At 36.4% G+C, this 27,021-nt stretch overlaps 2 protein-coding genes across 10 annotated transcripts in view; one reads left to right on the plus strand and one right to left on the minus strand.

Annotated features, from left to right (window-relative positions):
- Window positions 1-27,021, minus strand: part of LOC126370347 (GTPase-activating protein skywalker) — a 121,968-nt gene that overhangs the window by 31,242 nt on the left and 63,705 nt on the right. The gene's annotated exons all lie outside the window — the stretch shown is intronic.
- LOC126370264 (uncharacterized) lies at window positions 1,931-8,094 on the plus strand. Of its 5 annotated transcripts, XR_007566845.1 has the most exons (6): window positions 1,948-2,106; window positions 2,347-2,445; window positions 2,908-3,027; window positions 3,714-3,857; window positions 5,490-7,512; window positions 7,543-8,094. XR_007566845.1 is itself a non-coding variant. In XM_050015091.1 (5 exons), the coding sequence occupies exons 4-5, from the start codon at window positions 3,807-3,809 to the stop codon at window positions 7,323-7,325; spliced, it is 1,887 nt and encodes a 628-aa protein (XP_049871048.1). In that variant the 5' UTR covers window positions 1,948-2,106; window positions 2,347-2,445; window positions 2,908-3,027; window positions 3,714-3,806; the 3' UTR covers window positions 7,326-8,094. The 5 variants fall into 5 exon arrangements, 4 of the variants coding, with proteins under 4 accessions (XP_049871078.1, XP_049871048.1, XP_049871059.1 ...); XM_050015091.1 differs by having other exon boundaries at window positions 5,490-8,094; XM_050015102.1 differs by having other exon boundaries at window positions 1,949-2,106; window positions 3,714-3,808; window positions 5,490-8,094.

Consider the following 27,021-nt stretch of genomic DNA (forward strand, 5'->3'; position numbering starts at 1 on the left):
TCCTAAACGTCAAAACACTACATTACTATGGAATTAGTATGAAAAAGCGTGACAAAATGTCGGTCTTTTAATTACATTTTTCTTTATTAAAATTAATCAAATAAGTTGAATATAAAAATGAATTCTGTCTTTATTTAGTAAAAAATCTCAATTTCATAATTTTTCGTTGATTTAAGAAACCACCCAATTGGTATCATAATTGAAATGGCGATAGGTTTGCCCCAAATTCTAATAATGTATTTCGGACTTCATCCGTATATGTTAGTAACATCATAATCATTATCTCCCTAGGATTATCCCGTTTTTCACAGGATCCGCTTACCTAACCTGAAGATTTGACAGGTCCGGTTGTTTACAGAAGCGACTACGTGTCTGACCCGCGAAGGGAAACCAGCTCAATACAGGTTAGGTTACATACCTCCGAAACGCATAACTCGGGTATGTGGATTTCCTCAAGATGTTTTCTTTCACCGCTGAGCACGTGGCAATCATCACAACCCACACGATTAGAAGAAGAATAGAAAAGTGTATTATTTTTTGTGAGTTATCTGACCTACCTGTCAATGAATAATATAGGTATACTTAAAAGTATGTGATGATGATGATGATGATAGACGTTACTTGACCACAGCGGACATTGGTTGTCTATACTAGTAACCTGTCACCTAACATTGACCTGATATTGACCTCAATCCATACCCGAAAAGAAAAAATTCTTAGTCAAAATTAAAACCTGCATATATGTACGATGCACTTTGGCGCAGCTTTTATATCTAGATCCAACCCTTGGAGGTTGGGGGGAAGGGGTGGAATTGCTAGGTTATTAAGCTGAACTGGTTAATGAAATAACTTCTATTTGATGCTGCCTGAATAGTAATGTCTGGGATATAGGAGATATTATACATAGGTACAGTCATGAGCAATATAATGTTCGAATCCTCACATAAAATAATGTGGCAACACTAGATTTAAGTTTTTTAATTCGACCACAAGATGGCGATTGTAACACTCTTTCCCTTCAACTCTTTGCGTAATCATTCAAAATGTAACTATAAAATATAATCCTATTAAATACAGTCCACTTTTAACTTTTATGTGCAATTTCATTTAAATATACTCCAGCTCCGCACATAAAATGGTCCTAACGAGCAGGATTTAAGAAATAGAAAGAGTGAAAAGTGCGCGTTGTGTTCTATAATGTGACGTAATTTCGCCGTCCACGCAACGACGCAAGCCTACCCAAGCCATTGTTGGGAATATTGGGCATCATCGTAAGTACCTGCGAGTTCTCCGGCTTCGTGAGCTATTGTCACAGTCAGCGAGGAAGGTACTGTAAAAATCGCCAAGCTATAGTTGGTGAGTCCTATAAAATTCGTCGACAGACGCCATTACGCCCCAAGCTATTGTTGGTGGCTATTTTCTCTTCGTTGGACTGAGGATCCACAAGAAAAGCATTTTTAAGCATACCTATTTGCTTATAAGAAGACATCAAGGAGCTGTTTTCATAATAATTTACATAATAATAATATGATCTACGCGTCCAGGTGAACACGTAGCATACATCGATAGCCATAGTATCGATACATACATTTGTGTTTGTGTGCGTGAGCGCTGCCGTTTTGCGCGCCATCCCATTTCACTCACTCGACCACTCAGCGAGCGAGAGTGAGTAACGTGATGTTCCTGAATTTTCGTCCTGAATAAACTTCGTCATCGATAATTTTTCGTAAACCTGACTTTTAACTTTGGTTTTTATAATAAACTTTGCCGATTTATCCAAAAGTGGGTGAGTGAATCCGAAAATATCATCGTATAAGAAAATATCAAATTACGCGCGCGAGTGAAGTTGCTTCATATCGTGATTAGTGCAAAAAGTGCCCGATAGGGAGCGCTGCGTACGCGATCGGATCGAATCGGTCTCTGGATTTATTCACTCAATCGATCACGCCGCCATTTTATTGGACAATTTGCGTCGTCATTTCGTTTTTACACTGTTTTGTAAATTTGTTTTACAATTATTGTTTATATTATAAAAATAAAGTGCGTAACAATCAGGAACGATGACGGATATAAAAAGATTGGTCGCGGCCAGAGGGCAAGCAAAAGGTACGTTAACATCCATCTACAATTCCTTGTTTGATCCCAACAAAAAGGATTCCATAACCTTGGAAGAATTGGAAGTGAAACGTGAACGCGTTATTCAGGCATTTTCAAAGTATGAAAGCCTAAACATTGATATTATATCTTTGGTGGAATCAGACACGGAAAATTTCGATTCTATTGAAGAAAAATATTGTACCGTTTTAGCCGAGCTCAATAAGTTAATAAGCAAATTGCAACCCTCAGGCTCACGACCAGATCAACGCTCGATTTCGGGAGAAGGAGGTGGAAAATTCCAACGCCTTCCGCGCATAAATATTCGTCAATTTGACGGAAATAATATCGGTGAGTACACACCATTCATAAATATGTTTATGTCAATCGTAAACGAAAATAGTGCACTAAGTGAGTGTGACAAGTTGTACTATCTTACAACTTTCTTATCAGGGGGGGCTTTAGACGTTATAAAACACCTCCCACTAACCACAGAGAATTATTCTGTTGCGTTAAATTTATTAAAGGATCGTTATGACAATCAAGTCAAACTGATTTCTCATCATGTCAATGCCTTGTTGGATATTGATTCTATAAAGAAGCCTAGTGCTTCAGGGTTTCGTATGATTGGTAATCATGTGAAACAGCACTTAAGTGCATTAAAAAATTTAGGGCTACCTACTGAAAGTTGGGATGCCATTCTTATTTGCATATTACAACGCAAGTTGGACTTTTACACCGTCAGAGCATTCTTTCTAGAACGGGAGAACAAAAAGGACATGCCTTCATTAGATTCATTCTTATCATTTATAGAAAATAGAGCTGTAGCACTTGAGACTGCTACGGGCCCCAAAGAGGAGCCACGTAAGAACTCAATGGCTGTGTGCGCTCAGGCAGTGTCTACAGTAAAGAAGCAGTCACCTTCAGCAAAATGTAAGTTCTGCAATAATAATTTTCACAAGCTGTACACTTGTGCCAAATTCAAAATGGCAAATTATGGTAGTCGAAGCACATTTGTCAACAAACATGGTTTGTGTCAAGTATGCCTTAATAAACACAATGGAAATTGTAAATTCAATTTTAAATGCAGTTTTTGCCAAGGTGATCACAACTCATTGCTTCATGCTGAAGGTACAAATTCATTGCCAGTGTCACCAACAAATCCTGGTACAGGTGAATCTAAAGTCAATTTATTTTGTAAGAATGGTGATGAACCCAAGGTATTATTACCTACAGCACAGGTCCTAGTAGAATGCCAAGATGGCACTAGGTGCGCCGCGCGAGCCCTGTTAGATTCAGGGAGTCAAGTCTCTCTAGTTTGCTCCAGTTTATTGGACAAAATAAATTCCAAGATATATGATCAAAAGAACACTATCCTCGGTGTATGCCAGGAAGTGAAAAATTATAACAAAAGGGCTAAATTTGATATACATTCCCGTGTTTCTGATTTTAAAATGAACATAAACTGTTGTATTGTTGACAGGATAACTTGTGATCTTCCACAATTTAAAATTCTTAAAAACAGGTTGGATATAGGGCAAAACAATTTACTTGCAGACGAGAACTTTGATCAGTCAGCTCCTATAGATATTTTATTGGGTTGTGATGTGGTTTTACAGGCATTGGAGCACCAGGCATCCCCGCTTAAGGAAAATGGACCTTACCTACTCAAGACAAAGTTTGGTGATGTGATAGCCGGTTCGTTGCCTCCAATGTATGTATCCCTACCCAGCATTGACCACTCCATATCTGTTCAAAACCAAGTAAGTGAGAATATTCATTTGTCAACACCTAATGTGGAGGACTCACAGGAAAATACTGTTGTACCTATTTCAAGCCAAGAGTCATCTTTTGAGGAATTAAATAATAACATTAATAAATTTTGGCAAGCTGAAAAAGTTCCTGAGGTCTACTCTGAGCAATCGTCAGAGCAGGAACTAGCAGAAAGTATTTTCCAACAAACTGTCACTTTACAAAACAATAGATTCATGGTAGCACTTCCTTTAAAGCAGCCTATAACTAAAGTATATCTTGGAGATTCTTTTTCAATTGCTCTACAAAGATTCTATAATCTTGAGCGAAGATTATTAAAAAATGATAAGCTTTATCAGATGTATAAAGATTTTATTAATGAATACCTAGCGTTAGGTCATGCTGAGCACTATGATGTCTCAAATTATAATTTAGAAAAGGATGCTTGTTACTTTTTGCCACATCATCCAGTATTCAATGCTAATAGTCCAACAACAAAAATGAGAACTGTATTTGATGGCAGTCTCAAGACTAAAAGCATGATTTCATTAAATGATGTCCTTTTAAATGGACCAATAGTTCAGAATGAACTTTTTGATATACTAATCTTATTCAGATTGCCAAAGTATATTTTACTTTGTGATATAAAACAAATGTTTAGACAAATTCTTGTGAGTCCTCCATATAGGGCTTTACAAAACATTTTGTGGCGTCAATCTATAGAAGAACCTGTGTCTTGTTTACAATTAAAAACCGTGACATACGGACTTAAAAGTTCTTCGTACTTAGCAACCAGGTGTTTGCTCGAGTTAGCCGAACGTTATAAAGACACACACAATTTAGCCGCCACTGTTTTGAAAACGCAAACTTATGTCGACGATATTCTCACTGGGCACAATGATTTAAGTGTACTTAAAATCATAAAAGAACAGCTAGTGGAGTTGTTAAGGCTGGGGGGGTTCGAGCTGCACAAATGGGGCTCTAATCATACCTATTTGTTAAACCACCTCACAACCAATCAAGACCCAATCACGGACATTGACATGAGTAAAGATAATTCTTTTCTTAAAACGTTAGGTTTGCGTTACAATGCCAAATCAGATAATTTTTACATTCATTGTTCTGAAAGTAATATTCAAAAGGAATACACTAAAAGGCAAGTTTTGTCATTTATTAGTAAAATTTTCGATCCTCTGGGGTTAGTGGGACCTATTATAGTGTCTGCAAAACTTTTAATGCAAGATATTTATGCGCTGAAGGTGTCATGGGATGACATCCTCCCCGAGGATATAAATGCAAAATGGTTAATGTTTGCTAAAGATTTAATTGAAATGTCAGACATTCAAACAAAGAGACACATTGATGTAGAAAATGCGAAACAGGTGGAATTGGTTGGATTCGCTGACGCCTCTAATAAGGCTTACGGTTGCTGTTTGTACATCAGAAGTATCAAGGCTGATGGTACTGTAAATATACATTTATTATGTTCAAAGTCGCGAGCAAATTCAACCAATAACGACCTTTCTACACCACGAAAAGAATTGAATAGTGCTCTCTTATTATCTATGTTAACAAAAAGGGCATATGAAACATTGAAAACACAATGTGATAATTTAAAAGTTTATTTGTATCTCGATTCACAGATCGTGCTGGCGTGGCTGAGCATGGAACCAGTCAGACTGCTGTCATATGTCGCAAACAGAGTCATTAAAATCAAAGAGCTGACTTCAGGATGGCCTTGGTTCTATGTGAAGACCACTGACAACCCCGCGGATTGTCTCTCTCGAGGAGTGGAGCCTCATGCATTGCAGAACAATGAGCTTTGGTGGCACGGGCCTCAATTTCTAAATAACAACTCATTTTCTCATGGAAATGCAAAGCATGAGCCTTTATCACCGCACGAACTGCCTGAAATTAACAAAAAATGTTGCATTATTGTAAACTGTAATGATGCTTGTCATGTTGTAACTAACAATGATAATGCCTTTAATATGGACCTACTTGCTCGCTTTTCTGATATTATAAAGCTAAAACGGGTTGTAGCCTATATACTACGATTTTCGGATAATTGTAAGATAAAAAATATAACAGAGAGGCGTACGGGCGCGCTTCAGCCGTGTGAGCTTGAAAACGCTTTATTAACAATTATTAAAATGGACCAACAGAGGCATTATCAAAAAGAAATTGCCTGCTTAAAGGCTAACAAACCTGTATCACATTCTCTATCAGCATTGAGTCCTTTTCTTGATAAGAATGGCTTATTAAGAGTTGGTGGGAGATTGGAAAATTCACAGCTTCCATTCACTCAAAAGCACCCATTGATACTTGTTAAAGGTTCTCACATCACTAAGCTTCTTATATGGAAAGAACATGAAACTTTATTACACGCGGGACCTAAGTTATTGCTTGCTTCACTTAATAATAAGTTTTGGCTTATCAATGCTGTAAGGGAAATAAAACATGTAATTCACAAATGTATAAAATGTTTTAAGCTAAAGGCAAAGGCTGCATCACAGCTGATGGGGTCTCTGCCAGCCGAAAGGGTCACTGTAGCCAGGCCTTTCGAGAAGGTCGGCATCGACTATGCAGGTCCTTTTAATATAAAATTACACCGTGTTAGGAAACCACTTATTTTAAAAGCATATGTGTTAATATTTGTATGTTTTGTCACAAAAGCGATACATGTGGAGCTCGCTTCCGATTTAACCACAGCTTGTTTTTTAAATTGCTTAAAAAGATTTATTGCACGGCGTAATAAACCTTCGCAAATCTTTTGTGACAATGCAGCTACTTTTAAAGGTGCAAACTCACAATTACAGGAGTTGTACAAACTACAGTCTCACCCAACACACCAAAATTCAGTCGTGAAGTTTACAGCTGATCAAGGTATCACCTTTAATTTCATTCCCGCGTATAGTCCGGTATTTGGTGGGTTATGGGAGGCTGGGGTTAAGAGTTTAAAGTATCATATGAAAAGAGTAATTGGGCAGACAGTACTTACGTATGAGGAGCTAAACACTGTTATCATACAGATTGAAGGCATATTGAATGCGAGGCCGCTTACGCCTATGTCCTCGGATCCCTCAGATCTCTCATATTTAACACCAAGTCACTTTCTTACTGGAGCTCCAATTACTGCTTTCCCAGAACAGGATCTCACTGACATTCCTACTAATAAGCTTCACTTTTGGGAGCAATGTACTAAAATTAAACAGAACTTTTTTAAGCAATGGCAAAAACAGTACCTATCTATGTTGCAAAACAGGCCAAAATGGAAAACTAGTACTCCTAATATTGATGTTGGTACTTTAATAATCCTTAGAGATAATAATATTATGCCTTTCCAATGGCCTATGGCAAGGGTTGTAAAACTTTACCCAGGTAACGACAACAAGGTGCGTGCATTTGATGTAAAAATGCCTAATGGTAATATTGTACGAACCAGTATCACAAAGGTATGTCCATTGCCAATTTATTGATATGTTTTGAGTAGGTAGGGTTTTGTTCTATGGATAAAGTAATAGTTTTGTTCTGTTAAAAATATTTGTGTTAAACTTTATATTATAATTCTTAAAATAGGTATAATATTATGTAACATTTAGATAACTTAGTCCTTTTTCTTTTACTGCTGCCTGGCAGCCTTGTGTATTATCTACACACAATAATGTGACTGATGTGCATTATACTTACCAAAAGGGTATCTTTTTCAAATTTATTATAATTTGTAAGACAACTAGCATAAGGTTTCAATAAGAATAACTAGGATAGGGTTTCAATAAGACAACTAGGACAAGCTTTCAAAAGATTAACTTTTTACTAGTTGCATAAATCTTTTATTTTGTTTTGTTCACATAAAGTCAAGGTTACTTTTTAAGTGGATTAAAATTTTCACAGAAACTATTTATTGTAACTTTTAAGTTCTTAAATTAATAAGTGTTAAGCTACATTAGCAAAAATGTTGTTTAATCAGTCATTATTGATATTTAACTTTTAATTATCCTGCCACTGTTTGTTCATTTCGCTTATAATCAAACTGTTTAAGGATATTTTGTGAATGTTTTTCTTTTTGCTGGTGGGGCAATTATGTTCGAATCCTCACATAAAATAATGTGGCAACACTAGATTTAAGTTTTTTAATTCGACCACAAGATGGCGATTGTAACACTCTTTCCCTTCAACTCTTTGCGTAATCATTCAAAATGTAACTATAAAATATAATCCTATTAAATACAGTCCACTTTTAACTTTTATGTGCAATTTCATTTAAATATACTCCAGCTCCGCACATATAATGTAACCACTTTAGGACTCTGTCGCACTAACATATTCTCTATTCTACTGTTACACACATGCATAACACATACATAAAATCACACCTGTTTCCCACCAGGATAAGCAGTGATAATATTATTATTATGATTGCCTAATTTAATAATTTTCTATTTTATTTTGTTGCACAATAACGGAAACACACAAAACTTATATAACACATTACATAGTACAAATATTATTTGCTCTAAAGTAACCACATCCAGGAATAACTGTAAAAACTCAATCAATCGAGCTACTTAGCTAACGCGCAGTATAATGAAAACAGAAAATTAAATTAAAGGTGAAATGGAAATTCATTAAGCAAAAGTATAATTTGGAATTCACAGAGGCGAATTCATTTTATTTTAGAGTCTCGTTGGGTCTGGGACGATGTAGATTTTGTTCTAATGGACGTTTTCACAGGCCTAATCCTCTGAACTGGAAAATTTACATTTCTTCCGAAAACAATTTCGAGTAAATAATTTTATTTAAGCCGATTTTATAAGCGAGAGCTTTTTATACTTTACTCGGGATTAGATTTCAGAGTAAATGTTGTTTTTTCTTTATTTTATTTATAAAAGTGTGCTAAAAATGTGCCTAACGGCACGTCTGCAGCAGTGTACGTCTGTGGAAAACAGCGAATTGGCCGATTTCTCAATTTTTCTTATTATTTCATGAAGTGACGCTCTTCTAAATTAAAATTTATGCTATTCCATTGACAAATAATCTATCCGTTTATTGAAAAATCAACTCTATGACAAAACAGTCTTGTCGAGAATGAAGTAAGTATTACCTACAAAGAAAGAACGACAGTCAATCAAAATGAAGTCTTTAATGGCTATTTTTTTAAGGAAAAATAGGTTAGTGATTTCCCTCTCGCCTTTCGCCCCGCAATACTCTGTCTGACGCGAGGGGCATGGCGCCCAGAGTAGTCTATTTCAAAGCCGTACTAGGGCTCCTCTCCTCCGCCTCTGCATAGTACTAACTAGTAGTAGTGTCTGTCTAATTCCGTGATCACTGGAAAACACTACGACTCAGTTGTTTTTTAAATACACGTAGTCACGTACAACGTCAGTAGGTATACAGGGTGTTAGTGAAATTGTAACGAAAACTTTGAGGGATGATTCATCACTTTATTCTGAGAGAATATCAAGTGGAATTTTCCGTCGCAAAAGTATAGAATTGAAAATTAATTTAAAATAAACTTTTTGATATTCCACTTGATATTAACTCAGAATTATGGTGTGATACATACCCCTCAGTATTCGTTACGATGTCACTAACAGCCTGTATAATATAAGCTTCGACAAACGCACTTCTCATGCCCCCAAATGAAGCGTATTTGAGGAAACCACACGCGATCAAACCACCCCTCCTGAAATGAAAAATGTTATAACCTACGTAACAATAACAACGGCCATGTTACGTGAATATTCAACGAACTTTGGAAGGTTGTCATTTGTTACATAAACTTTCAGAGGCTCGGGTGAACGTACAATCACTACGGCGGTTAGTTTTTCATTTATTCATGAATAGTCGACACGAAACGGGTTTTATGGTGCCAGGCTTTTGTTGTTTGTTACTAGGGATGTAAAATAAGTTGGTCGTTACCTACGATCCTATATTAGTATATAGGAGGGGGGGGGGGGGGGGGTGTTAAAAAGGACACATCGAAGCAATATTGCTATTTTATTTGTTTACATTGCGCACTTACATTTTATATGCGCAAATGATAAATTGCAATATTGCTTTTATAGATGAATTGCTTCGATGACGCCTTCTCAACGCCCCAGACAAGACGCTCCATACAATAACAAAATATCGACAATTCTGATGTGTACCACTTCCAAGTATTTCGAAAAAGTCCTAAAGAGAGTATAAAAAAGATACTTTGCCTCACAAGTGAATAAAACGAAGAAGGCTGAGAAAGCTGCTAAAGAATGGTATTCTCTCCCTGCGTCATAGTTCCCCGATACATATAACTTGGGGATTTTCAAGGCAAGACTGAATAAACACTATTTGAGTTTGCGTGCTCTACCTAAGATCACATCGCTGCTTAAGCCCACGCTGGATTGTGGTCAAACACAATCAAATCTTTTAATAAAAAAGAACCCGCTTTACTAGGGTAAAAATAAATAAAAAATGCCTAACATTGCTTTTCTGTTGACTATGCTGTCGGTACGAGGCTCGGTTAGTAAAAACACAAAAGAGTGAACTTTTCACCGAGCGAACAGGAAAAATAAAGGTAGCTAAAAAAGAAGCAATAGTGTAGCTTCAAATTACGTTTGTAGTTTTTTTTAAAGTTTCCGTGTCGAGTTAGCTGGAGAAATGCTATTTTAGTTTGAAATGAAACCTGCAGTGGTAAAAATGAGCTACGATCAAAGGTACATTCCTAAACCCCTAATGTTAATAGAAAACGCTGTGGGGTCGCCGGCTTGCTTCCCAAACGAGGAGTGCTGGTTCAAATCTCGGTATCGGAATTGAAAATATGTTATTAATTTACCTAAAGTGCAGTTTCATATACATATTATAGAAGCTTCGTAAGCTTCGTTTACGAACACAGTTGGCTCGACCATTACCATACGGCTCACCAAATAGAAAGCTCGGTGAGGTGTGGGTAATTAGTTCATCTTACGATGGAAGGAAATTCCACTTGATATCAACTCAGAATCTTGGTCTGAAGCATCCCCTTCTGTATTCGTTGCGGTGTCAGTAACGCCCATACGTACTTGTACGGGGTGTACGTGACATCGTATCGAAAACTAAGGGGGATGATTTCGCAATTTATTCTGAGACAATATCAAGTGGAATTTTCCATTGCAAAAGTATAGAATTGAAAATAATTTAAAAGAAACACAAACATTTTCATGAATTTTCCGACGGGAAATTCCACTTGATATTAACTTAGGGTGGTAATAATAATCGAATCTCAGCTGAGACTGCCCTCAAGATCATGCTCAAGTCTCTGTTTTTATATGAGAAGTCTCGAAGCTGAGATTAGTTTATTAATACCACCCTTAGAATCACGGTCTGTATCATCCCCCTCAGTATCCGTTACTATGTCACCAAAACACCGTATAATAAATGTTGGTGAGGTGTGGGTACTTAGTTCATCTTGCGATGGATGTACCTTTAACATTCCCAATTGGGATATAGTCGTGGGCTTATGTGTATGTCCATAAACCCGAAGGTCTTCAGAACATTGTGGTCGTGCAGACAATCATCCGACAAGCAGTAAATATCCAGCTGGGAACATGAATGCAATAAGTGGGTTTATGTGCCTCCAATCGATCCTTTACGGCTCTGTCTGACGAGGGCGAATTATCTAGATAGGTATATCTACTATTTTGGTAGATATTTAAGGGCTCATTTCTCCATAGTCAGATAACATGTAATCGTAGAATAGCCTTCCAAAGGACATTGCTAAAAAACCCAGAGACGCAACGTTAATCGATCAAGCAGCGGGCTTAGCACCGTAAGCGTGCGACTCTTTCTCGCCTCGACATACGTCACCCGTCACTCTTTCAAGTACCTACTGCACAGAAAGAGACCTCTGTCGCGGCGAGAAAGAGTCGCCTGCGTACGGTGCTAAGCCCGCTGAAAGTTGTGCCAATGAGGATAAAACATCCTATTTCACCCATCAGGAGTCGCTAGTGATGAGTGTTCTTAAATTTTGACAGTTCCGCATACTATTTGAGTAAACAAACACATTGTTTTGGTTATATTTTTACACTATAACCCTTTGCGCAGAGTTTAACTGTAAAATCATAGTGTTATATTTTATTCCCTTAAAAGAAGAAAACTTTCAATCGAAACTGCTTTTTTCCAACTGATGGTTTTTCTTTTTCATAACCATCCTTCAGATGGTATACAATCCACGTTGCTCCACATTTTATAGCAATTTATCACGAATTTTAGCTGGACAGTATGAAGAACTGTCGAAATTGCACTTGATATCAACTCGGAAACATGTTCTGACTCATACCCCTCGGTATTCATTACGATGTCACTAACATCTGGTATAAAAAAAACAGTATTCATATTTACAATTCTACACGTGTCCAATTTTGCATATAACTATACACCCTTTTCAATTCACCCTTTTAGATAAAAAAAATCATTTTCCTAAAGAAAAGTTCCAAAGATCTCAAGGTCAACGAACTTTAACAATAACGTAGGGACGTTGCTATTGAGAATTGGCCACACGCACGCCTTGACGACACTCGTAAAACGTTAACGGTGGCGCCGTAAACGTAAACGTCTGTCGGATAGGTATAGCGCTGTACATAGATAAACGCGTAACGCCACGTTTTCATGCCAATTTCGCTCGTGACTTCGAGTGTTATTACGACGAAGATCTTAAGCTTACCAGGAAAAGGAACATATTGCAAGATGTGGTAAAATAATTATTATAAGGGATGATGCGTTTTTATCCCATCCAAATTGCAATATGAAGTCACACCCCGGAAACTTCATATAAGAATCTCATTCACAGCGACTATCCGCGTGCGCTTTTCTTACTCCTTAACGGCTTACGGCCATTCAGAATAAAGTACGACCCAGAGGGGGTGAGGTAAATCTAGCTGCGGGTGCGGGGGTGGAAATTACCGTGCTGGTACGCAGAGGTGTAGTGTAGATTCTTTATTCTATGACGAGGTCTTAAATTGTATATGACGAACCGTTAATACCGGCTCTAGTGCATTATATTACGTTATATTTCATTTCTTTTTCATATACTGCCTATAGATGCTCAACTGTCTATATATTCTAAATCTCGGTGAGGTGTGGGTCCTTAGTTCATCTTGCGATGGATGTACCTCTGACTACTCCAATTGGGACATAGTCGTGAGTTTATGTTATGTGTTATTCTAAAGCTAACAACTCAGCAAGAAAACTACCAATTTAGAAGGCTCAGCAAAATATTGCAAGTCATCCAAGCTATCGATTACCACGGATACCTTTCAAATTATTTCCCAAGAGCGGGAAGATGGATCGGGGCGTAAATTACGAGTTCCGTCGGTAGAAAAAAATATGTTGGCCATAACTCTTCCCTCTTTAGGCATGGAGAAGTTTACAAGCTACTTTGATGAAACTGCGAAAAACTTTGTTACTTTAAACTTTGCAAATTAATGCAAGAATTATGGTATTACACAAATTGGTAATAAGACTTTTGACAAAAGCCACTCTGTGTAAAAAAAATACTTTTAACAATGGAGCGACAAGGAGCGAAGTAGAAGAGAAATACAAAGAAGGCAAACCCCACGTCAAATGGGAATAATAATGCCAAGAAGAGAGATTGAGCACCGTGGAGAAGTCTACCCATATTCAAATTCAAATTAAAAAATATCTTTATTCAATAGGTAACATAGCTACACTTTGAATCGTCAATCTTTACATAAAGATCGCCTCATCCGCCTAAAACTACTGCAACTTCTCACAACGTATAGCCGAGGGAAAGAAGCTGCAAGAAAAACCTCGACACAGCGCCCTAGACGTTCTTTTAAAAAATTAACATAAAATATTGTTATACAATTGAGTAATTTAGCTGCCTAATATTCCATATATGGACTCCATAATATTAAGTGCCCCATATTCCATATAAGGAAAGTCCCACATTTTGACACAGGCCTCAGCTGATTAATAGATTAATGAACGGAGCGTAGTCCACCATGCTACGTAAACACATTTTTTCTAATAAGTCTAATTTCTGGAAAACTAAATAAAACCACACAAAAAGATAAAGTTTGCTTCCGCGACAACAATATTGAACTTTGGACTGTGCTATACTGTCCATTCATTAAACGATAATGATCTTTGCCCATGCCTTGGTGATGAAATTGTAGAGAAATACCTTGCGATGAGTAATCTGATAAGCTAATTAGTTTATATGAATAGCACTAGAGTTGTTGAACGTAGTGAGGATGACTTGCTTAAATTAAAGAGTAGGGGTGGGTCTGACGACATTTACGGCGTTGGTTAGGTAAACTGCAGGAAAAAGTGGTAGACAAAAATTCCAAAGGAATAATACAAGGTGTTAGTGACATCGTAACGAATACTGAGGGGAAGGATTCAGACCATGATTTTGAGTTCATATCAAATTGAATTTCCCCTTGCAAAATTCAAGATTTTTTTTTTCAATTCTATACTTTTGCGACGGAAATTCCACTTGATAACAATTCTGAATCATCCCTCAAAGTTTCGTTACAGTGTCACTAACAGCCTGTATACAATAGTAATACGAATTTGTGAAATATGTAGGAAATCGATACAAATGAGACCGGTAGAAATATACACGGGACAGAAGGCCTAAGAAAGGCCTGAGATAGATATAGTAAAATAATAGGTGGCGTTACCAGACGTCTAGAGGCGTGGGAATTAGAATTTCAATATTTATATGAAAGCCGCAAGGAATACATAAATCAGTAAGATAGTACTATTATAAACTTCTGAATTATCTTAGCTTAGTTTAAGGACTCCTAAGACAAAGAATCAGAATAAGATAAATGAACTAAGATTTTATTTAAGCCGTCTACATAGACGAGTCTGCTCAAGGCCAAAGTGTCGACGCCCGCAAGACTAGACCATAAAACACGATGACCTACTCTACAACTGATAAAAATAATTCTCTTCATCTGAATAAATAAAATACTACGAAATATTTATTTATGATATCTTATTATATGATATACGCTGTGGATGAGGATTGTATGAACAAGAGAGGCCACTTGTTTAGTTACTCATCAACAACACAGATTTAGAATATATGGTGTATAATAAAAAAAAATAACGTACGTGAAGTTTATTAGTCTGAAACGACTTATAAACTTGAATCTTCTAAAATTGATATTGCTATTTTGGCGTTCAGGTTATTGACATTAACGTTGTACAGTTCAATTTAAATAAATGACAAATTCCCTTTATAAACCCGAGAGGGACCTGTTGAATCATATCAATTAGTTTCTTTCGAATGTATTTCCACCAACAAAGTCTTTATTAAATTCACAATCAATTTAATTAAAGAACCTCTAGTGACTAATGGAATTCGTTATCAATCTAGAGATGAGTCAACTTAGAACGAGGGAGACATTATGTCTGGTTCAGTACCAGAATGACATGACGGTTTCTACAAGAAATAAAACGTAACTCAAAAGAATTTGTGAGTAATTTGAAACGGGCAATGTAGGTAAAGATGACGAAAATCTTATGCAATAGTATGGCGTATTTGGTAACACTTTAGTTAATTAGGCAAAGCGGACCCTGGAATAAACGGAACAAACGTGAAAGGAGATATTACGAAAACATGAAATTCTGAGTGAAAAAATAATGGGAATTTTTAGATAAAACTGTTCTAACAAAAAATTGTAATCACTTATGTAAACCGAAAAGAAAAATGCAAATCGTTCTGCAGTTTCAACAAATTTAGTTAGAAATATCCATTAAATCTTAATTACTCCCAGACATAAATGATTTGTTATTTATCGTTGCAGTTTACATTCAAAAATCTTCCTAATGCTACCGCGTCAATGGTTGTCGGCAGCAAATGTAACATTGTCAGATTTTACGTCAGCGTTAATAGGAGTCAATGCGTCATCATCAGATCCTACGTGATAAGAGGCACGAGGCGAAGATTTTTTACCAACATCCTGCCGTTTCCTCTTTCGTGACCTCTACAAGTAAACGTGGGAAAGCAAATAACTCTATACAACTTTTTATGTATTGTGAGAACTATTTTGAGTATGATCTGCAACATGATAAATGTTGGAGAAATATTTTTGTATCTCCTCTTTCCTATATTTAGACTCTTTATCTTTCTGATTATGAGAATTGTCATTTTGTATCTTGACAGTGCCTAAGACACGTTACTACGTTTATTGCGTCAAAACAAAAAATAGTTTAGTTAGATTATTAGTAGCCTAACCTCGGAAATTGAAAACGGTCGACCTATAGATACAGTGATTGAAAGTATTGATTGATTTGCGAGAAAACCCTGGATGAGCTTATCCATTATTCCAAAAATTAGGACGAAATAGAGAAGGACCTATATTGTATGACATACTAACGCATGTGAACACGCCGATATCAACGAAGGTAAAAAAGTCCTTCGCACGATTATACACACAATTAAAATTAAAAATATGGCGAAGATAAGGATGTCACAATCTATTCAAGTGAGAAAATCGGTGGTGTTACTAATCTGTCTGTAAAATACTCAAGACTATCTCAAGACACATAATCCGTAACACTTCATCAAACAAGATAGATAAAGCCGTGAGGCCATGACGTTGAGCTAGCGTAACACTGATTGCTCTGATAGGTTATACTGGAGGTCGGTTGTACTGGAGTTAATTCTTCTAGTGACGTTGGATTCCGATGATAATCAAGGATTACCCACACTAGAATTTCTACATGATTTTTGACGAGAAACGTCTTTAAAATCGCACCAGGGCACCGGGAGAAAACTAGAACGTAACAAATTAGTCTATATAATCTTGAGTTTTACTTTATTTGTCGTCTGTTCTAACTTTAAGGTAAGGCTAAAACTTTTCATTACAGAGGTAAGAATTACACGCCTAGTTCTACGAAGCTAAGTGAAATAACGCAAATATTTTTTATTAATGGTCTACTTTGTAATCAGTAAACTTGACTATAAGGTACGTGACTGATGGGTGGCTAGTTCGGTTTTATAGAAGAGATTTCCAATAAACGAACTAAGTGATTAACACATGTTTTTAGGTTACAAGTTCCAACTCTAAAGTAATAATTATATTTATACGAAACTATGCCAAAATGAAGAGATGAAGCCTATGAACAGAATGAAAAGTTTATCCTTTGTCCTATTCCCTTCCTCAAATTAATAAACTTTTTAATTCAGTTCGTAAGTGTTTGTGAATGTTTACGGCCAAAGTTGAGTCATGTACAGTGTCCCCAGCGGGTAATACGGTAAGACACTTAGCAAGTTCCTAAGCAGCGGGAAGTAACTTGTGTTCTGAGTGAATCGAGATGACATCATTTACTCGCACGCCTTTGAGATCAAATTCACTAACTTCCCGTACGACACGACGTTTCGCAAATTTATCATCTGACGAAACGCCTCTGAAACTGACAATGTTATGAAAATCATGACGGGGCTTATTAACTAGTATGACGAGTATTTGCTACATGACTAACATTAACATGAACTTGGTAAATAGCTAGACGTAATTTTACTTGTCCAGGTGTTCGTTTTCCGTTTAAAGCAAAGCTTATTATTTAGGTTCCCTGTACCCTAAAATTCTAAATTAACCCCTACCCTTCACGACTGAGTGATTATGAAAACAAAAGGGTTTATTCCTGTCGTGAAAAGCGTTCTTTGTTTTGCTAAGACTCAGTTTTGCTTTTGTTCCCTCCTAATTGCGGATGTGAAGAGCTTTGCATATTCATGACATGAACTTCATTTAAACTCGACAAGGTGACCTAATTATATATTGGTGGGAACTTTGATTGCGTATTCGTCGTCGCTTAAGGGCTCAATATACGTATAAGAAAATGAAATTGCAATTTAGCATCAGCTGATGGAAAATTGACACCGAAAATCATCGTTATATTCATAAGTACCCGAATTACCCTAACTTTGTTTATGTTTGATGGGGTGGAAATGACTTTAATCGAGATCAAATGTGTACAAGTTAGGTTTCCGTACTTACTCAAGTATGCCAATTTTTTCATCTTTATTCTCATTCTCAGTTTGGACTCATTCCCTGTACATATATACAACTCTCACATGTAATCATCTTTCCCTTTGCAGCGTAAAAGACTACATCAAAACTTTTAGTACCTATTTCGGTAGGATTAGTTGGAGTTAGTTCATGAGTTCTGGCTTCTCTGACGACTGGTAACAACAAATCTCATTTATTTGCCGACGTAAACGAGTCGCTAAGTCGATTAGAATCGGCAGTCGAGGGAAAAAATAAATCTCTTATTAGAGATAAAGAGATTACCTGTACAGCTTATTTTTCTTGTACTTTTGTACGTCTCTTTTGTCTGTCCTACTCTATATAAATAAACAAGATGGTGTTCATTCGTGTGAATTTAAAAACGAAATTACTATTTAAAAAATGTGCTAAAAGTTCCTGGTCACAAGAGCTGAATGATAGCCCAAAAGCTAAGGATAACAATAACGAAGGTATTTATGATCCTGCTACAATTGTAACAAACAGTAAAAAAAAACTAACACAAACAAGGGAAACGTTCAAGTACTTTGAGATTATCATAAAAATCTCTCAGAAGCAAAAAAAAAGAAAATATAAGATATACAATTTACTATTTAAAAACAAACATCCTTGACCTGACCCTGCAAATGACACTAATCAGAGGAACTGATTAATGTGAGCGAGGATCATTACGCACCCACGTCACTCGAGTGATGGTGCCATGCGAAGAATACACGCCTTGATTTCACGCCTAGATGACACGCTCATTCAATATTGGAATGAATTTCTGGATGAAATCTTTGACACTGAGGTGAGCGTGAATATGATGGGTGTAAAATCCAAGTGTAATGACGTCGGGAATAATGTGATAGATGCTTAATACAGACTTGTGCCCCGTAGTGAGACAAATAAATGTTTGCGCTTCCGACTACTCTGGCCACTATCACAGTTGTTGAGATCTGATGAAAATTATTTAGATTTTTTAAAGCTGACTGCACTTTTCAGGAGTTGTGACTGTGAAGGAAAATAAACAGAAATGCAAATCGAACTCCTCAAAATTCATATTGCAGCCACGCAATATAAATTTTGATATACATTTTTTATTTTCTTCTGTTTTAATGTAATCCATTTTCATCAAACAATTTTAATAAGGACTTTGATTTTGTTTCCTACTTATATTTATATCGCAGAGCTGTAAAACATTACATCAGTTGGTGCTTTTAGCATTATATTATGTGAACTCTAACCATTTATACCACTTAGTAGTAATATTAACGATTACGTTTGTACCTAACACGATTTCCTTCTTATCTGAAATAGTTTTCTTTGCTAATTAAACAGCAGTTATCGCTCCCTTTATAGACTATGAATCATAAGTATTGTTACATATTGCAATTACTGCGGCCTTATTGCTACTGGCAATAGTGCAAGGTTTCATTGCAATGTCGTTCTCTAGTGGTTATTGCTCACTAGTGTTGCTAGGTGTGAGAAGCGGGACGCGTCCCGTTTCATATTAACCAGCGGGTTTTTAAGGGTCAGCGCAGACCAAGATTAGAGGCAAGGAGAGCACTTTCTGCTATCATTTCTTCTTCTATAGTGTGGGTTATGAGGTGGATTACCAACTTTATCAACCCTGGTGGCAACCCTGCCATCTGTATAACAATAACATATTTCCATTTCCAAGTCCAATTATCACTCTGCCGAATATTGTCTCGCAGCACCTCAAACTCATGCCGCGCGAGCAGTTTGCCGTTGCCGAAATTCGAACCATACTGCAAGTAATGGTTATTTTTGTTTTTTATGTGCTATCTTTTTTATATATAGTGCGTGTATAAAATAATTGATGAATGTGGAGAAAGCAAGAGAAGTGTGTCAGTATCGATGCAAATGATTTTCTACAGTCTCTGCCTACCCCGGTGGGAAATAAATTAAGTATCAGATAGTACTCTTCTCACCGCTCCACTTGGTCTGGCTGATTTTAAGTCTGGACATGCTAAAAATTACATCAAAGGTCGTCGTTAGACATCTAATTTGTGGAAGTGACTAATTGTGGTGAAAATTCGGGACAATTAGCGTCTCAGACTATAGTCTTTGCGTGCAATGCGGGACATCTGGCAACACTATTTCTTACATATGCGCTTCATTTGCCGCCTTTTTAACGTTTATTATTACGCCTTATGTGATTACTAGGACGGGTTTCTAGAATTCTTGCAGTATATTAATATTCATGCACCTACATTTTTTATTAATAATTATGTCAGTGGTCTACAACATTGTGTTGGATACGGTCATATGTTAGATACGATTTTATCGAAGGTTGTCTGGAAGAAGATTTTGGCGATAAGGCCGCCTTTGTCTACTTTTACTTTTTAGTTTTTCTGTGTTTGTGTGTGCAATAAAGTAGTTTGTTCATTTACTCATTTTCTACATACGCTTATCATAGCTACAAGATTTTCACAAGTTATTTAATTGTGTTATGCAATTCAATAAAGTAGCCTACAATCTACAATATGGAATTGGCAATCAATCTCTCGATAAGAATTGTCATACAATATTCTACTCTATTTCCTACTATCATAATGTAGTTCGTTGACATATATTGTATCTTCAATCGATACATTGCTAATCACTGCTTTTAAGGCAAGGAACTGTTGACACAACACACGTATATATTCTCAGACAGATGTCACAATATAATTATACCTACCATAAACGTAACGGTCAATGACATTAAATGTGAATGTAACATGAAACCTTTCCTACGTCAGAAATGTTACGGTAGTTTTAGTTAGAGCAACATTGATAACACTTAAAATGAATATGTTTATATTATTTTCCTTCGGTCTGTTTTCTTTGTAAACAATGTTACCGGTTGATAGCGGTTTATACTGTTTCAGATTTACTGTTTTAGGGTCCGTGGCCATTTATAAGGTGATCCAGCGAATCGAATTTAATATTATTCATTGTTATTGTTTCATTTATGTTATTGACGTCTTTTTTATTTTACACATCTTACTTCTTGGTATCTCTCTCCCCAGCCACTATGCTGATACTCTCGCTCTTCATACTGCATAGGCAGAATTTCAAGAATTTTGGACTGGCAAGGTTTGGATTCCTGAAGGTTTATCCATTTCACACTGCTTAACAGTAACGACAAAGTATCGATCACACCCCCATGAAACGTAGTAGTAGTAATCTTTTATTATCATCTTGATCCAACAAAGTCGTTCCGTATAAATTTTGTCAAGTTTCTACATAAAGAACTTATTTTATGAGAAGAATAGTTTTTACGACGCCATTTATGTGAGAAGTTTGGAAATTATAGCGTTATTATCTGTTTCCTTCACAGATCATAGAAACAAGGTGCCCTCAGTACTAAATTACACGAGTCTGCATGCTGCTTGTTAACTCGGCGTGTGAAGGAGTCGCACCGAGACATTTCTGGCTGGATCGCTACATCGATTTACCCGACGTTAATTGCGTAGCAACACAAGCGCTAGTTCTGGATGCGCGACACCTAAGAACCAAGGAATCATGTGGAAAATTTCATAATACGATCTTTGCCTCATATTATATGATCGTTTTGTGCATGTTTCAGTCCCATCAACTATGCTCCCGCGGCATCTTTCTATAATAAGAACTCTGAGGTTTCCCTGTTATTTTCAGTTCTAAGTCTCAAATACTTGCTTTAATCATTACTCTCTTTAAGAAGCGTATTACTTAGTAACAATTAAACAAATTAAGTAATTAGGTATTTGTGTTTTTTGGGACCTTCTCTATTATCTACTCTGAATAATGTATTAAACATAACGATTTAACGAAACGCTTTGAACGGGCTGGTTAAAATTAATTAACTATTCAAATGCTAAAGAACGGTTTTAGATGTTTCTTAATCATTTTCCCAAATCCACAGCAAAGCCTAATTAATCCGTGATGAATAGATAATTTGTATGAAAAGCTCGCCGAGAAAATCTTTTAATCTTTCACGAAGAAGTAAAGTTTTTAACGATCAAATTTTTTGTGTGCCGTTTAGTCCTTCAATGGTTTTTATGCTATATTTATGTAACATTCTATCATCCACTATTAATGAGGATAAAACCTGCCTATTTATCCTATTAGGGGGGTTAAAAAGGCCCCAATCAAAGCAATTCACCTAAAAACCAATATTGCTATTTGACATTTGTTTGCATTACTCACTTACTTTTATATGCGCAAATGTCAAATTGCAATATTGCTTTCTTAGATGAATTGCTTCAATGTGGCCTTTTTAAACCCATCAGGTGTCGCTACTGTTGAGTGTTCTTAAATTTTGACTGTTCCCCATACTATTTGAGTAAACAGACATATATTGTTTTAGTTATATTTATATACTATAACCATTTGTGTTTAACTGCAAAATCATATTGTTATATTTATTCCCTAAAGATCGAAAAGAAGAATAACTTATTTTCAGTCAAAACTGCCTCTTTCCAACTGGTTGCTTTTCTTTTTTGTAACTCATCCTTCAGACGGGATACACTTCATGATGCACAGTGAGTATGGAGAACTGTCAAAATTTAGGAACACTCAACAGTGCTGCCACCTACATTTGAGCTTCTAGTTTTATCCTTTTAAATTTTACTAAATAAGTAAGTAAAAACTTTATATCCCCCGCAAGCAAATTAGATACCAAATTATGTATATAATAATGCAATATATTATGTTTAACAGTAATGTAATTTGTAGAGGCTGGATCCTAAACTATGGTAGGTAACCTGTATATTGTGACTCCAGAGCCGTGTTAATCAAAACTTACAAGTCTACATATTCACAAGCTACAAGTACGTGTAAATTACGTATATCAAAAAAAATACAGTGATCGTAAAATATACATGTGAATTAAATAATGACACTTGTAATATGTAATGTGTAGTTTTGTTAAATACATTCTTGTAATAATGATTTTTTTTACTAGAAAATGTCTTGTAATACAGGCCTTTTAAGTTTTGATAAACTAGCTTTCAAATAAAAATGGTTTTATGGAAATAGTATCGAGTTATTTACTAACATAGTGGAAATAATATAAAACTATAAACAAAAAAGCTTTTTTATAGATTTATCTTGATGAATATGTGATGTGCCTCGGATTGCACAACTGGCCGGGCAAATGGGGAGCACAGATTGCAGCATAATTGATAATGCGGGAAACCGAAATGAAAACTTCCAATGCGCCAGACCAGCGTGTAAACAGAAACCCGCCGCCATACATCAAAGTTGGATTTTACGACCAAACTGTTTACCGGCGCTCGGACAATTATAGCTCTTCATTACCATCCATGACACCTGTCTTGTCTTATATCATCCTAATGGCTACCTATTCTTGCATTACTACTACTTCTCATCGTCTCCCTAGCACTATCCCGTTTTTCACAGGGTCCGCTTACCTAACCTGAAGATTTGACAAATCCGGTTTTTACAGTAGCGACTGCCTGTCTGACCTTGCAACCCGCGAAGGGAAAACCAACCCAATACAGGTTAGGTCACATTCCTCCGAAAATGCACTTCTCGGGAGTGTCGGTTTAATTAAGGTCGTTAAATTTGGATGTTATTTGAAAGAAAGAAATATTTATTATTTTCGGACACTACACACACAGACAGGTACGTTACATTTACGCAAAATGGCAGAACAGAAACCACACAAAAAGAAAAACATACCAAAATCATAATAAAAATAAATAAATAATAATTACAAGTATTTCAAAAATTAAATTAAATGCTGACGGCCCGATCATCTGCGGTGGCGTCCGGAATAAAATGACCTCGCTCAGCATATAAGCATTAAAGCTTTAAGGATTTCATTTTGTCTTTTCAGTTTGGAAGAGCTAACGCTTTGCAGTGATGTGCATTTTGATAGTCAATACTCTTTCAAGTAGTAAAGTTCAAGTATAAATATCTACTTTTACTGAGTCATATACATTTTCTTAGTAAACAACGTTCTCTGAAATAGTAAATTTGCATATTATGATGCTTTGAAAACGCATTGTTCGAACAAAGCAGAAGAAATGTACAGGCAAATTACCGATGAGATTCTAACTAGGGTAATCCCCGACAAAAAAGCTAGTAAGACAAAGCGCTATTAACACGGCTCCTTGCACGAGTGAATCTAGAGGATGAAATGACAATTGCACCCTTACCCCAACCACTCGGTATAGAGGGGTCGTGGGACGTGACCCACATTCCTGAAACGACGCCCCAAGAGATTACGGTCAAAGCACTCGCCAGCTCGAAACTTGAATACGAAGAAAACCAAGAGTGCACACACTTACAGAAATAACTTTAGAAGTGTGTAAAGAATATCGCTGCAAAATTGTAGGGCGAGAAGTAAACAAAGCAATAAACTGAGACAGGGCAGAGACAGATAAGAACTTTGATGTTTTGACTAAAGACAGCAGTGAATTCGAAGCGAAAATAGGCCAAGACGAAAATATGCGTCTAAAAGCCAGTTAAATATAGCTATCGCGTTATAAAACTGTGAATATGCTTTTGAAAACAGCTGACTGTGAAAATCACGAGAACGCCACTCTACTCGTAGTATCACTTGACCTAGATTTTGTGGCACGGCTTCAGCGTAAGTGAATGAACTTGTTGGAAACTTCTAGAACGTTATCTTGGAGCCTTTGTATGAGCCGCGTCGTTGAAAAAGATTGCAGGTAATGTTTCAGAGACAACATGCCGTGACGAGAAAACGGCTTGAGTAGACGGCACGGAATATTGGAGGCGTAGCAACTTAGCTGGAATATTGTGTATCGTAAATTTTGGGCTGGCGAATATGAAATTGGTAACGAAATTATATTGTATCTAAGGGAAACCTAGTATACGCTACCATGTCATAGGAACAAAACGAATGTGAACGTCAATACTGAATTGATATCAGTTGCTCAATACGAACATAGAGGCTCTTAAGACCAGATTAATAGGTTTTAATGGTCAAGGGTGGCAACAAACGAGATAATTCTATCCAATTACGCCGGCAATCAAAAGCATAATCTGCGGTGCTACGATTAGACATTAATACTCAGATTTATAATAGCCTTATTGTGTATTGTGTTGGAGTTGTTGTGGTATCTTATGTCTTATTGCTATGTCTATTCGCACTTAAGAAAATCAAAATCGTCCGTGATACATTTACTTTTGCTTTTAACTGTATGTTCCATCACAAAACAATCAAATAAGGTGCGTGTCATGTTAAATCAGACATATTTTTTTTAATAGCCTGTTTACCAAGGTCCTCCCAGGAAGCTTCCTTATGAGTTGTCATTTCTCTCTATTCTGAAAGATCGTTTTCTATACAAAGTTACTTTAACTTTGTTTTATGTTTAGCCCCCAACGCATAATAAAACAAAGCAACCCTTCCTTCATTTTCTTACAAACATGATTGACATAATTTCCCTACAATCATAACTGACTCTCCAATCTTACAATACAAAATGCAAATTCCAACCGTTCCGCAATCATTCCTGTACGTAAGCTCTGACACGGTTGCACAGGTCACATCCCGAAATAGTCCATCCCAAGTGGTGCCTGTAAAATTTTAACAGCGGCAGTAAAGCAGCCACACAAACAAGTATAAAAACCTCGATAGCAAACTTTGACGCGTCCTTGACGTGAGCTTGTGTTGTTACAGCAACAATGCTTGGGACAGTTCGTAATGTAGAACAAAAAGTTGTTTGCGAGTTGACTGGTCTCGACTATGACAATAGAGGTATGTGTATATGCGTTGAAATGTGGGTTTAAGACGTTCTAGAGGTATCTTTTTTTCCTTCCTTTTTTTTGACGCCTATTATGATATCTATTTCGAACCACTTTAGGACGTTAACGCAAATTGACAACGTGAGTAGGCATGGACGACTTGTGCGAAGTATGTATTCGTCATCTCTTTTGAGCAGATAAATCTACGTCTGATTAGCTCCAATTAGTTGAAGATAAGCTTTTTTAAAATTGAGGCAAGAATGACAACGATTTATGACTGTGGAGAAAGCAAGAGAAGTATGTCAGGATCGAAGCAAACGGAATTCCAGTTTCTGCGTACCCCGATAGGAAACTTTATGTATCTATTAAGGCAACTATAAGACTGGCTTCTGTATTTAAACAAATCCAATAAAGTATAAGTAATGTTACATTGTTGACAGGGACATAAATGAAACTAAGCGACACTGATACCGTTACAAATGAATGGCAAGCTAATCATGATGGTAATTAACTGCAAGTTACAATATTAAGTAATATGACGTAATTAAAAAGTAAAACTTGTCGAGCGAAACACAATTCAATTAAAATTTACAAAGTGAGCTTTAATGAAATCCACATATGGACAGATATACCTACTGCTTTACGAATGTTATATATTCAGGAATAAAAACTGGTAATAAGCATGTTCTTATCATTTCTAACGAACGAAGGGTACCCACACTTCACTTCTAATATTTTTTTATCTTAAAATTTTAAAAGAAGAAACCCAAAATAACTGTTTATTCTCATTCCTGTTTTGTATCAAGTATCAGTGTAAAACGTCATCTAGTTTCGCTCTAGCTATGATCTCACTATGACACCGACGGGACCTCAATGCAGATGGAAATCGCTACGACCTTCCTTTGATGTAAATGGATGTTCGTTATAAAACTGTCAGCTGCATATGTCAGCTCTATACTCTATGTATATTATGTTTCTATCTTATTCTTTCATTAATTTGCCTTTTAAGAAGATTTTGTGCAAAAACACGCATTGATGACAAGTTGTATGTTTGCATGGATGTGATCGACTTGTTCTTCCCCGTCTTAAACATTTAATGGATAATATTCTCTTGTAGCATCTGCTTAATTATCTTAAATCAACTAACCATCATTAAAGACTATAAAATTTATCTCTCTACGACATCCATCGTCGACACGAGCACTTAAACCGTCACATGCAGGTGAAACGACTTCTAGCGCTGACACATTGCAAACTGTCGCAAAAACCGAACCGTTATATTATTACGATAAAAAAACAAATGTCGTTAAGCAAAAACTGAAATTGATAGCTTGATAAGTGTTTATAGTGGAAGGTTTCTGTAATCAATGGAGCTGGTATTTTATTTCTTCGAAGCATCGTGGATAGAGTCTCTAGACTCCTGATAATAACAGACGAATGTGTTCTA

The sequence above is a fragment of the Pectinophora gossypiella genome, chromosome 1, assembly GCF_024362695.1.
Source record: "Pectinophora gossypiella chromosome 1, ilPecGoss1.1, whole genome shotgun sequence".
Lineage (NCBI taxonomy): Eukaryota > Metazoa > Arthropoda > Insecta > Lepidoptera > Gelechiidae > Pectinophora > Pectinophora gossypiella.

Excerpts from the sequence above, each read along its gene's own strand:
- LOC126370264 (XM_050015091.1), top strand. The coding sequence starts at position 3,807 with ATGTATGTATCCCTACCCAGCATTGACCACTCCATATCTGTTCAAAAC. Across the intron at positions 3,858-5,489 it reads CCATATCTGTTCAAAACCAA|ATCGTGCTGGCGTGGCTGAG; the intron begins GTAAGTGAGAAT and ends CTCGATTCACAG.